The sequence below is a fragment of the Mesoplodon densirostris genome, chromosome 7, assembly GCF_025265405.1.
Source record: "Mesoplodon densirostris isolate mMesDen1 chromosome 7, mMesDen1 primary haplotype, whole genome shotgun sequence".
NCBI classification, from domain to species: domain Eukaryota; kingdom Metazoa; phylum Chordata; class Mammalia; order Artiodactyla; family Ziphiidae; genus Mesoplodon; species Mesoplodon densirostris.
Window position 1 is genome coordinate 101,493,095 of NC_082667.1, and position 13,724 is coordinate 101,506,818.

The following is a 13,724-nucleotide window of genomic DNA, read 5'->3' on the forward strand; positions in this document are numbered from 1 at the left end:
CTTCGGTAGCTGCAGCACGCGGGCTCAGTAGTTGCGGCACGTGGGTCGTAGAGCGCACGGGCTTTAATAGTTGTGGCGCGTGGGCTCAGTAATTGTGGCTCACAGGCTCTAGAGCGCAGGCTCAGTAGTTTTGGTGCACAGGCTTAGTTGCTCCATGGCATGTGGGATCTTCCCGGACCAGGGATCAAACCTGTGTCCCCTGCATTGGCACATGGATTCTTAACCACTGTGCCACCAGGGAAGTCCGACATAGCATATTTTTTAATGATAAGGCTGAATAACTTCCCATACTAGTAACAAGTCTACTGAATTTCATACAAAAATTCAACTAAGAATATTTTTGGAATTTTAAAAATTGATTCTCAGTTTTATAAGAAAGAACAAATAGATGAGAGTAATTGAGAACCTTAAAAAAATAAGGAGTTAATGGTGGTGGAACTTGCCTTGCCAAATATTAAAATATCTACAAAAATAAAATAGCATAACATACAGATTAATAGAAGAAAATAGCTCAGAATTAAACTTCCTATATAAGTGTAGATGAACTTTGCAATAAAGGAAATGATTTCCATGGCCCATGAAAAGAGAATGTATTATTCAATAAGAGATTTTGGAAAATTTTACTTCTGGGAGGAAAAAGCATGGTATAGTCTTAGTTTATGGCTACACCAGGATAAATACAGATGGATTAGGGTTGAGATATGAAGTGGAATGGGCAGGTATAGTCATACTATAAGATGTGCAAAGAAAATGAAGTTTTTTTGTTTTGCCTAAAACTGATTCATAATTATGCTCAATCTGCTAATCCAAGCTATCCCTTTAGGTAATGCTCAGACTTCCTTATTTCTCCCTGATTCTACTCCACCCATCCCTGTTCTTTGCTGTTTTCACAGATGGCATCTGCATGTATTGAGGTTGAGAGAAATTCACTTGACTTCATAGTGACAGTGAAGGGATTGTCCTATCTGTACAGTTGTAACAGTGTTCTGGGTTTTTGGTCTTGTCAGCTCTAGAGTGCTTTATCTGTCAGCTCTAGAGTGCTTTATCTGTCACCTATGGGAATTTGACTTTCTATTGCTATCTATTGCTGATGTCTGTAGCAGATGAACTATGGTTTATTCTTTTTCTAGTTGGTAAGGACCACGTGGCCTCTTTCCTGTTCTGGCTGCCTGTCCTCTGCTCTTACTGAGCTCTTGAGCCCTCTGAGCCTCTGCTACATCTTCTTTGTGGCCCTTGGCCTACATGGCACACTGTTATCATCTGCTGTTACAGGATCACCCTCTCCTGACACTGAAGGCCCTGTGGCAGGTCCATTGGCTCTAAACTCTTATCTGCATCATATGGGAACTGAGAGAAATTCAGGAGTGCAAATTACTTCCATCATATCATTCCACTTTTCAAGTGACCTCCAACCTATTAAATGGGACCAGGGCAAGAACCCCTCTGTTTTTCTCTTAACATCTCTAACACAGCCATCTTCACCTCTACCAAAGCTAGAACAGGAGAAATTGGAATATTTACAGTTGTTCCTCTCCTACTTACTGGTTTCTGTAATGTACAAGCACCTGTAGCGGGACAGACTTTTTCCATCTTCTTTCTTTCTCTCTGGACCCTTAACATAAACCCCTGTGATCAAGAGTCTGGATCTGGACATACTGACATTGGGAGTAATTCACCTGACCTCCTAGTGGCAGTGTAGGAATCCTCATATCTGTACAGGGGAAGTTGAAGGTATACTTTTCTCACACTGAGTAGTGCCTGACTCCCAAGCCTATTGCCTTGTAGCCAAACTCCATTTTCAATGTTAAAAAACAAATATTGATTCCTTTTTTTGTTTTCACATTTCTTTTATAATGAATTCTAACCTCCATTAAGGCAGATGAATGCCTTTTGACTAAGCAGACACCTTGTACTGGAAAAGGCAAAAGAGAAACTGTAGTAATTTTCTAATTTTCCTTATTAAAAGAATAATAGTAATTGAAGAAATCATCAAGGAAGCTATTGATAAAATTGATTTAGATGAAAAGTGCTTACTCCTACAGGAAGTTAAACCATTTAATTGAGTCAACACAAACTGAAGATACTTATAACAAGTACAGTTTATTAATCTGATAAATTTATAAAGAATAGTAATTATTAATTTTTGAAACAGCAACTGGCCTCTACTGCTATACAAAGAAGTAACTGTGAATACAAGGGGAAAAGTATGTGTAAGAGGTTTGTTGTATCTTAGTTGATAGTTGATTCTTAACACAATATCAGGTTATATACATATTGTGTTCACAGGTAAAATAAGCTTTTTAAATGTACATAGTGTGGATACGAGGGAATGAAAGGAAATACACCAAAACCTTAGGTGTGATTTTCTTTTCATCAGAGAAGTTATGGGTAATTTTGTTTTTCCTCATTTTTTAAAATCTCCATAATATGCAGATTTTATTTTTCAGAGTGAAAAAAACTGGTCTCAAGATTAATCTAGTGATTGCTAATCATTTGGATAGGTATTGGATAGAGGATAAAATACATTAAAAGTCATCTTTTGTTTTGTTTTACTTAAAATAATTTAATATTTTATTTTTTCTTTTAGGAAGCTATCATACAAATAATGAAGATGAGAAAGAAAATTAGTAATGCTCAGCTGCAGACTGAATTAGTAGAAATTTTGAAAAACATGTTCTTGCCACAAAAGAAAATGATAAAAGAGCAAATAGAATGGCTAATAGAGCACAAATACATCAGAAGAGATGAATCTGATATCAACACTTTCATATATATGGCATAATTTTGAATATCATGGACAGTATTAAGAACCAAAATTTTGGAGTGCTTGGGCAGAAAGTTCTTGCAGTTTGTGCTAGAGGAAGGTTTATTTGGACTTTGATTACATAAATATTAAAATCTCTGCCTTACCTAACAAAACAACTATATTTTGCCAATCACATTAGTTAGCATGGTGGCATTCCCTTCATGTTGCACACTCTGTTTTAACAGCATGCCGTTTTGTGGAGAAACTTGCATTCATGAAGAGCCCATTATGAACTTTTAAAAATCTGATTTATACCCACCGGAAGAAATACAGTTGGGAAGGGTGAAAGTGGGGTTCTTGTTGCTTTTTTTTTTTCTTTTTCTTTTTTTCCTCTCTTACAAAAATGTACTTGCACAAGGAAGGATCTTCAGATGTTTGTGTGCTGAAAAATGCTGTTACGTTTTGTTTTAAAAAATGCAATTAAAACTAGAAATAGCACTCTTGGTTTCTTTTGATCAAAAGAGTGAGCTGGTCTACACAACATTGGGACAGGGCAGATATAGGTGAAAAGATAAGTTTATAATAGTATCAAATTATATGTTCAAACACTGCTTCAGTATAGCAACTGGATTTTAGTGGTGACTTAAAAATGGTATTAAATTTTTCCAACTAAAAAATGTTGGCTTTCTTTAAGCAGGAGACTACTGTCTTAGTTGTTTATTGTTAAATGATGAGGAGTTTTTAAAATCTTACATGGCTAAGAGAGCTTGTTTTGAAAAAGTGAAGCTCATATTAATTATTATTTTAATTGTTTAAAAAAATGTATGGAGATAGGTTGGTCGATTGCAGAGTCAAAACAGCAAAACAAGCATATTAAGTGTTTACCAAGAACTTAATATTTATATACTTAATATTTATTATGCCATATTCAAATTTATTAAAAACAAGACAGAAATCTCCTGCTTTAATATAATACAGTTATGTAACTGACCTCTTAATCTGTAGCATAGAAATATTTTGAAATTTTAAAGTCTCATGATTAGGGATTTATAACCTCAGGTTTCTGGAAAGGAAGACATTCTGTTTTAAAAAGTAATAATTAAGTATCAGTCACCTAGGAGGAAGAGAAAAACCACAACATAGACCTGAAAAGCATAAGCAAAATTGTTGCAATCTTAATATGAGCAGTAAACTTGCCAAATATATGTACATATATATTTATATATTTTAAAAATAAACATTTAAAAAATGTTCAGAAGGCAACACTTATCTTGTTCCTTTTAGTCAATCCAAAATAGCAACTTACTAGTTGCTGGCAACTGAATACCCAGAGTAATGGAGATTTTAGGACTTGAGGACATGAACAACTTAAAAGAGAAAAACGTACTCCCCATTGGGAAAGAATGGCTCAACATGGATTTTATTCATTGTGGTGCACATTTCAAATTTTCTTGCGAATTATTATATATTTTATTTGATGTTAAGTAATATTTTAAATTATTTTGATGATAGTAGGAAATGGAGTGCCAGAGTGTTGAAAGGCATACAGTATTATTACAGAGTGCTTTCAAGAGCATTTCATGGAATCTGTCCCCAATCCCAAGAGACTTTGTGAGCTGCCTACTGAAAGAAAGGACAGCAAATTTAAAACATTTAAGGTTTTGCTGGCTATAGTCAAAGGCCTATTCTGAAACTCATAAGAAATTGGAATTTTGTTTCTAATTTAAAATCTTACATTTGAGCTCTAAGGTAGCATATGTCAGTTATTAGACCAAGTATATTGTGAAGATTAAACTAAATTAGCGCTCACTGTTTACTCTAATTAGATGACTGTTAACAATGGATAACTTCAAAATTTTTAAAAACTGATAATTTGGTAATAATTGTGGTCCTTATGTTTAACAAGTAGTTTGGTATTGGCATATTTGCTTATCCGATACAGGAGCGCCAAAGGAGGAAGCAATGGAAAGAAAAATTACAGGCCATTTCTTAAAGTTTAAGATTTGTTGTTGTTTTAAACCAGAATAGTTCTCAGAACTTTTTTTTGGAATTTCTAATCCTTTTTTAGTCATTTAAGAATGAGAGCCACGATGTTTTGATTTATAAAGGCAAATTTAATGCAAAAGTGGGTAACTCTAAATCCATAGCAGAGTTTTCTATTAAATTTTATAAATTTTTAAATTGATAATTATGTCCTAATTGTACTTTGGGGAATAGAACAGCAACAAATACTGTAGACTTACAGTTTTCATCATTTTGTTCATTATGTATACAAAAGTTTATCTGACTACTTTTTGGTGTTTATAAAAACCATTTAGTTGACAAGGTGCCTATACCATTGTTGAATTTTCTTTAAATATATTTTGACAACAGATTTGCTAATTAAAAAAAGGATCTGGAAAAGAAACTACCAGCAATTTGCTCAAGATACAGAATCACAGTTAGTATCCTTTATTACTAAGTCCCTTTTCTCTAATGTGCACTTAAAATTAGTGCTATCTGAGCAGGGATGAACTCTGACATAGTTAAGGGGAAAAATATATACATATATATGCATATATTTTTTTCATGAGCAGTATGGCAATAGGACACTTCAGAGGTTAAGATTTGAACATTCATTTTCTAATGTAAAGGTGGAGCCATCTTGAAAATGTTAACCTTTATTGCCATCTCATTGCCAGAGTAAGTAGATATGAAACAAAACATACAAAGTGAAAATACAGAACAACTTTAATGCTTACAATGAGTTAAATATTTAGAGTATTACTGTTCTAATGATTTAATGAGTATCTTGAAATAAATTCTGAAGTCTTCCAATTTTTACATTTATTGGAGGGGTCCCTGCATTCTGGCAAACTTTATTTAAGTCTCTTTCTCTTATTTTGTGCATAAATGTTAAAATTTCCAAAAATGAAATGTTAGCTTTCTTATTTTTACCTTTTATTAAATTTAATACAAACTATGACTGGAGTAGTTTAAAAGTATTTTGTATTATTTGCAGTAGGATGTCATTGGCCCTGCTCAAAGGGCAAATTTTAAAAATTCAATTTGGGTGAAAGTTTTGCTAGTTTTCCAGAAAGATTTGCTATCTTAAACTCAAGCTTGTTTTTTCTATTTTCATGTAAATGACTGGGATGCTATCTTACAAACTCTTCCAATGTCATGTTTGTGAAATAAACATTACAATGAGAGCTTTCCTGTCATCTACACTATATATGTTGTCTGGAGTGTTGAACAAATTTGAGTTCCTAAGTTGTAATCTATCCTCGTATATACAATTTTGAATGTGTGCCACTACATACTGAGATGATAATGCTGTACAATTTTAAATGGTAGCAGTTTCTGTATGCAGTAGGCTGAAATATTTTGATGAACTGCTTAATTTTTGGATTTTATTTTTTAAGTTGTATAATTTATTTTCTTGCAAAATAAAAATGTAATATAAAAGCTTTCACCTATCAAGAAAATGTTGATGTTCTACTGTAAAATAGTTTCTAAGAGTTTAGTTAAAATTTTTATAATAGGTATATTTATATATTTAATTGTGAAATAGTAAATCTTAGCCAGCCTTAGGAATCAGAAATATGAAAAGTAACCCACTTATTTCTTTTAAATTTCAAAATCTAGTTCAAAATGAAAGCTAACAGGAATGTAGCTTTTCCATTGATGATGGCATAGGGCTATCATGCCTGGAAGAGGTCAAAATTTTCAAACCTGGAAGTGATTAATGCATTCATTCATCCGTTTAGATAGGTCATGTCATAACCAAAATTTAAATTTTATATCAGAAAAGTAAAAAATATAAAACAAATTATTTCATGTTTTGTATATTTTTGGAAGTTAGTGAATATTTAATTTCAGAGCTAGAGATAGTTGTAATAAGGTTACAAAGATGGACTGTGTCTTAGTCTTGGTGGTTGTAACAAAGTACCATAGACTGCATGACTTACAAACCAACAGAAATTTATTTCGCATAGTTCTGCAGGCTCGGAGCCTGAGATCAGAGTGCTAGCATGGTTGGTTCTGGTGAGGAACCTCTTTCAAGTTGCAGACTGCTGACTTCTCACTGTGTCCTCACATGGCAGAAAGAGGGTTTAGAGAGCTCTGGGTCTCCTTTATAAAGGCACTAATCCCATTCACAAGGGCTCCACTCTCATGACCTAATTACCTCCCAAAGTAAAGGCCCCACCTCCCAATAACATCACATTGGGGATTAGGTTTCAACATAGGATTTTTGGAGAGAGACAGACATTCAGTCTTTAGCACTTCATAATGACCCTAAAATCAACCTTGGACTTTCTGGGATTTGGAGGTGGGGGAAATTGACTTGGAAATGAAGGCAGAGAAAAGTGTGGCCTCAGTTTAAGATTCCCCAGAACCTAGAAACAGGTTAGGCATAGAAACGGGCAGAAGCTCCTGGGCCCCTTACTTGCCCATGTCTCCCCAGGCGCTGGGAGGGGCCCTAAGAGTTTTGTATTTGTGATTTGTATTATTTTTCTCAAAGAGAATCCCCTAAATATCCAAGGTTGAATCCAGTCCTGCTAAAACTGAATGCAAAAAGAAACGTGTCTGGCACACAGAAGGCATTCACGTGTGGATTGAATGAATGAGGTGTGTGTGCCTGAGAACAGAGTAGAGTTTAATACTTTGTTTTAAATGGGAAGAGTTTATTTTCTAATTGCCTATTCTAGACTGTAAAATCAAATATGGACTTTGCATGTCACTAAACTTCTATTTTAACCAATGGATAGTCTGGAACAGGGGTCTTAGACTGTTGAGTTACAGACTTTTATGAGCATCTGGTTAAAGAAAATGACATGCATATAAACATATAAGTCTGTGTATAAATTTTAAGTATTCCAACACTCAAGATTAAAAATCTTTGATAGTGAGATCCCACAGTGAGTAAAGAGAGTAAGTAGCAGCCTGCTCTCTGAATTGGTAACAGCCTAATGTCACAAGTGCTGATTCAAACTTAGATCTATACTAGTTTTTGGCTGTTTTTATCTAAAGAATGACAGGAGACTTCCCTGGGTGTTATTGGGGTTTGCTATTTTCATTAATGATAAATACAGTATTTTATTATTGTGGTTGTTGAAGCAGACTGATACTTAGATGTTTCTTTGACAGTGGTTGATGGTTGAAGGGTAGCAGTGGGAACCAGGAAGGCAGAGAGGAAAGAGCCAACTTTGCAACAAGCCAGGTTTGAAAATTAACACTCCTGTTAAGAGGCCACAGTTACCATACCTCTAAGAAAGGGTGGGGCTTGGGACTACCTTTACAAGGCCCTTTTCCTATGGCTGCTAAGTGTGTAATTTTCATTCCCCCTACTCTGCCTTACCTCCTCCATTCTCAGCAGATGACCTTACTTTGGGAATATAAGCAGAGAAAATAAAATAAGACTTTCAGGCATGCACTTTCATAACTTGCTTTCTCTACCTCTAAACTTTACCTCTAACAGTGTCCATTTTCATCTGCCTACCTATCTCAGAGGAAGGGCTGCCTCACTTCTTACTCGAGGCCAACTGTTTTTTTTTTATCTTTTCACTGAATTCCTTCTGCTTCCGTGTTTTGCTCCAGAATACCTACATTTCCTATGTCTTCCAAACATCCTTTTATTAGTTATTTCCTCCTTAGCCTCCAACAGGGATTCTCAAAGTTTTGGTCCACAGACCAGCAGCATTATCATCACTCGAGAACTTGTTGGAAATGCAAGTTTTTGAGCTCCACCCCAGACCTACTGATTCAGAAAGTCTTCAGGGTGGTGGGGGGTGTCTCAGCGATCTGAATTTTAATAAGCCTTCCAGGTGATGCTGATGCACTAAAGTTTGAGAACCACTGGCTTACAAACATTCAAGTATCCGCCGTTCTTAAAAAAAATGCCTTCCCCCTACCTTGGTCAAGTTATGACCTTGTTTTCCTCCTTCCTCCATTTTCTGCTAAACATCTTGAAAGAATAGTCCACAGTCTGTCTCTATGTCTTCTACTTAGTACTCATTGGCTTATGTCCCCACTGGTCCTCTTGCCAAAGTCATCAGTGACCTCCTATTGCTTAATCAGAAGCTCATTTTCAATCTTCCTCTTACTTGACCCCCTTACAGCATTTGCACCTTGAACACTCCTGGTTATTGAATTTGGTTCAACTCTTGACTTCAAAGATACCATTCTTTCCTGATCCCACACTTATCTCTTAGCTTTCTCAGTCTCATTCTTTGGCTCTTCTGCCTGCACATCCCAGAATTTCATCTCCATTTCTACTCTTGCTGAGCTACATACTCTTCCTGGGTAATTTTATCTACCTCTGTGGCTTCAACCACCATCTGCATGTTGATGCTCGGGACTGTCTGCAACTGCTTGCAAGATCAACATGTATTTCCAGTTATTTCTTGAACATATCATCCATCACAGACTTGCTCCACTTAATAACTATCTCCATCTTCCAGGTTAGCAACCTCCATTTGACTGTCTATTGACCCCCTCCCCACACCACATTATTGATTCTAGTTATGTATTATCTCTAGAATCTGACCTTTGTTCACCTTTACTTCTGTGTTCACTGAATGAATAAGAACATTTCATAGTAATGCTTATACTAGGTGAAGTAGGTAGGGACTAGCTGTTGGGTTGCTTCTTAGCCTACGTTTGGAAGTAGACTAAATGTACTGAGTGATAAGTAGTGGTCAGTAAGATTATGTTTGCTTTAAATCTGTGGCATTTCTGGACCACTGGCCTAGCTCTAATTTTTCTCTTAATTGAGCTCATACCTCAATGTCTGAGGCCTAAGACAGCAGCAGATGTGAATTGGGTCATTCCTTTTAGCCTGTGGCTGAGGAGCCACTCCAAATCTAAAACATAAAAGCAGGAAAAGGACTTTCATCATTTAAAAAAATTCCCACATTTTTTTAGTGCAGTTCCTTGCTCAGTTAGGGGCCCACTACTTGTAAAATTGAATTGAAAGTCTTGGGAGCCACTGTTGAGCAGACCTCCTAAAGGTGGAGGAACATGTAACAAGCCCAAAAGTCATTCTTGGGACAAGTAGGACTTTTGTCTTACACTTACTAAGAACTTCCTAAGATACCTTCTTTTGTATCTTTTTGTTCTAAACCCCAAGATATATCATATGAAAGTTATTTTTAGGAACTCTGTTCTGTTGAGCCATCTTCCTATTGTAATCATTTTCTTGTTGAATACCTGTTGTCAAATGACAAAAATAGGACAATTTAATAATGAGTTTGATATCCTTTATTCAAGGGGAAACTTGTATTCCCCATGGACTTGGGGGAGTACAGTGCCTCACAAGCAGTGGAGTACTCTTGCTGAGGGATTTGGGGCAAGAGCGAGTTTTATAGAGCTTTAGAAGTGGCAAAGTGGAAACAGCATGATTGGCTTGGAGGTCAGGGATTTCCTTATAAGGCTAACAGGTCAATCAGGGAATAAGGAAAGAGTATTTGGCTTAAGTTAATTGTCTGAGGTTGCATATCTGACCTTACTTAGAACAAAGAAGTTATTAAAAATTCTTGGCAGTTGGGGATTGGCTGGTTTGATATACTCTGTTTCTGGTCAAGTGAAGCATTTACAGGGACATGAAAATTATCTAAGTTTCAGTTTGCTGACATGGCACCCTAGGCAGGAGGAGCTTCACCCTGGGCTTGGAAAATTACTTCAACAATGGGGTACAAACATTTCTAAATGTCTGCTAAAGAAGCTCTTGACACTGTCCTTCCCAGGATTTCAAGAAAGGAGATGTTTTGTGGGGTATATAATTAGAAAACATAAGGAAATGACATGTAATTTGACTCAGGATGAGTATATTAGTTTCCTATGGCTGCCATAACAAAGTACCACAAACAAATTTATGCTCTCACAGTTCTGGAGGCTAGAAGTCTGAAATCCAGGTGTTGGCAGGGTTGGTACCTTCTGTAGGGTCTAAGGGAGAATCTATTCCATGCTTCTCTCCGAGCTTCTGGTGGTTGTTGGAATTCCTTGGTGGTTCATTTTTTGTAGGTGCATCTCTCCAGTCTCTGCCTCCTCCACATGGCCCTCACTGTGTGTGTCCTTTCTTGTTATAAGGACACCAGTCATTGTATTTAGTTTAGGGCCCACCCTAATTCAGTATGACCTCATCTTAACTTGATTATATCTGCAAAAACCCTATTTCCAAATAAAGTCATTCACAGGCAGGATTTGTGGGGGACACTAGTCAACCTAGTACAACGAGTTATTCCAATAGACTAACTATGATAGAAGTTACTTGTTATACAAGAATTTAAGTAGAAGTGAATAACAAGTATCCTTGTATTGTGAATCTAATACATACATTTTTTCTAAAGTCTTAAGAAAATTGTTTGTTTTCCACTTTGTTCTCTACTATGAAAATATTATTCTAATGTTCCTAAAACTAACTTATACTTTTAGAAAAGCACTCTGGGGCTTATGACTGTAGTTATGGACATTTATAAAGAGGAAGAGGCCAAAATGTTTATTTTATCAATACTGATAGTATACTTTGCAAGACATAAGACTCCACTTACACTTATTGGCTAGGTCTCTAACAAATGTAGTTAACTTAGAATCTAAGATGAGGTACATTTCAAAAGATGTAGTCTTTGTTAATGACTCTATGTCCAGACACTGTGTTATCTAATGTGATAGGAATGATAACTTGAAGCTACAAATTCAGATATGCAACAACAACAAAAAAGTTTTAAATTCTCTCTAAACTGGACTTAATTTTTTTTTATTCAAACACTTCATTTCTATCTCATGGAAGAAATTTTAATCTAGTCAGTTTCACCTAAACTCAGTCAAATTCAGTTATCTTTTCATAAATTTTAAGTTAAAAGTTTATCACTTTCAGGATTGTTCCCTTCACTCCTTCTATCCTGGGTATCATATCCTCCTGGTCTGCCTCATATCCAGCGTGGTAACGCCTCTATGACTTGTATGGTGAGGCCCAGTTTCCCAACAGTGGAGCCTCTTGAGGATCACCAGCTCCAGTTCAGCTAACTTCTGTACTCTTCACAGCTGTAACAGGAAAATCACCCATTTAGCTGTATGGGGGGCTCTTTGGGTCATGGGGACTTTCTGTGAGGCTGCCTTAGGCTCCTCATATCCAAGCACCCTAAGCAATCTTCCATTTAACCTCGAGTGCTCATGTGGGCTACCTTTTCAGACAAGCTGGTTTGAATCAGGGAACTGAGATCTACTCTCCGTCATACCACTGAATTTATCCTGTGTGTGTTTGTGTGTAGAGGGGATGATTCTAATGTCACGTTCCCCTGTGGCTGGGCTGCAGGAGGAGACAGAGATCAGGGACACTCCTCAGAGGCTGATCCTCTGGCTTCCTCTCCAGCTCTAGCCTTTCTCCCCTGAGTTCTACTTAACTAGTATTGGGTAGGGGTAGGAAAAATGGATTTCAAATATTTGTTGTCTTCTACCTGAACTGTGACTTTAGAATTCTGGAATAAAAAGTTTAGTGTCCTGTTGTCTGTTTGCTTTGGTTCTGCTTCCCCTCAGGGTGGTTATGGCTTCACATCCAGGGTGTGAATGGGGATTATCACAGATATATAAAGAAGTGGAGGTGGAGGGTGCAGCATGACACAGCTCACAGCATAATCTGATTCTCTGCTACCTTTTTATAATTCTTGCTCCATCTACTTTGGTGAGTCCTCTTCCTCCACCTAAATGCAGGTGTTCCCCAAGTTTCTTTCTCTGTAGACTCTTTGGGTAATTCCATCTATTTAATACAGTCAACAGTTACCTCTTTGCCCTAACTCCCAATTCTATGCTTTAATCCTGAATGGGTTCCTAATTAAATTTTTTGGATAAATGTAAATAAAGATCAGAATTAGATTTTATTTATTTAGGAGTCTAAGTGTAAGCCACTCAAGTGCTAGAATTATTCTTGTTGCAGTTAATTTCCCTATTTTCTTAAAAAAAAACTTGACTTTTCAGATTCCTAGATTCTTAAATGAAATTATTAACTACACTTTGGCCTTCTTATTTTTCTGAATTTTAGTTTGAAGGGAAGCTATCTGCTGTAGCTCAGGAGTAAATTTGCTCTCCTTCTCTCCCAACTGCCCCTAAGTCTCTTTGAACTTCTCTAGAAGTCCTCCTTTCCAACATAGTGGCAATATTTCCTGATAGTGCTTTTGACAGCAGAATTGTCCAAAGCTAACCCCTGTGCTTCTAAGGCAAGTCTCTCCTAAGGCAAAACTAGTGTAGAGGTTAAGAGCCTAGTTCTGGCAACCAGACAGCCTGGGTTCAAATTGTAACTCTGGCACTAATTACTTGCTCTGTGACCTTGGACAGTTTATGGAATCTGAGTTTCCTCATCTATAAAATATGAGTAACAAAGATCCCTAATTCATTGGGGTTTTGTGAGGATTCAAAGAATTAAACAGTGAAAGAAATGCCCCATACTAAGAACTATGTAAGGAGCTATTATTATAACTAGTCATCTTTTGCTGTTTGTTCACCTAGTGTAGTTATTAGCCTTGGCCTCTGTTTATTAGGCCAGACTAGCTGTTTAATTTTCTGTTATTTCTTTAAAATTCAACTTTTTCAGATAAAGATCTGATATATCTTGTACATTTCACACACATGCACAAACACACACACACAAACACAATTTCAGCGCTGGTACACATTGTAATGATTTCCTTTCACAACCATTAAAGCAGTAGGTACGGAAAGGTTTGTGCTTGGCCTACAGTAGGGTCAGCAAGAGAGAAAGCTTGAGTGACGTTCAAAGGAAGTAGGCAGGACTTGGTGACCTATTGATTATAGAGGATCTGGTAGGTGAAGGTATTACACACCACTCTAAGGGACCAACCTAGGGTGATTGGGAAAGTAAAGATAGGGGTGCTGTATTTATCTATTGCTATGTAAAAATGACCCCAAAACACAGTGGCTTAAAACAACAATAGCCATTTATTTTCTCTCGTTTCTGTGGATCACGAATTCAGACAGGGCACAG

At 36.5% G+C, this 13,724-nt stretch overlaps 1 protein-coding gene across 1 annotated transcript in view; it reads left to right on the forward strand.

Annotated features, from left to right (window-relative positions):
- The window catches only part of CUL5 (cullin 5), a 99,826-nt gene extending 93,678 nt beyond the window's left edge, over nt 1–6,148 (forward strand). Inside the window, exon 19 of the mRNA XM_060104282.1 lies at nt 2,588–6,148. Coding sequence (XP_059960265.1) covers nt 2,588–2,782 — 195 coding nt within the window. The 3' untranslated portion in view covers nt 2,783–6,148. The remainder of the gene's footprint in view (nt 1–2,587) is intronic.
- Nucleotides 6,149–13,724: the final 7,576 nt, after the last annotated feature.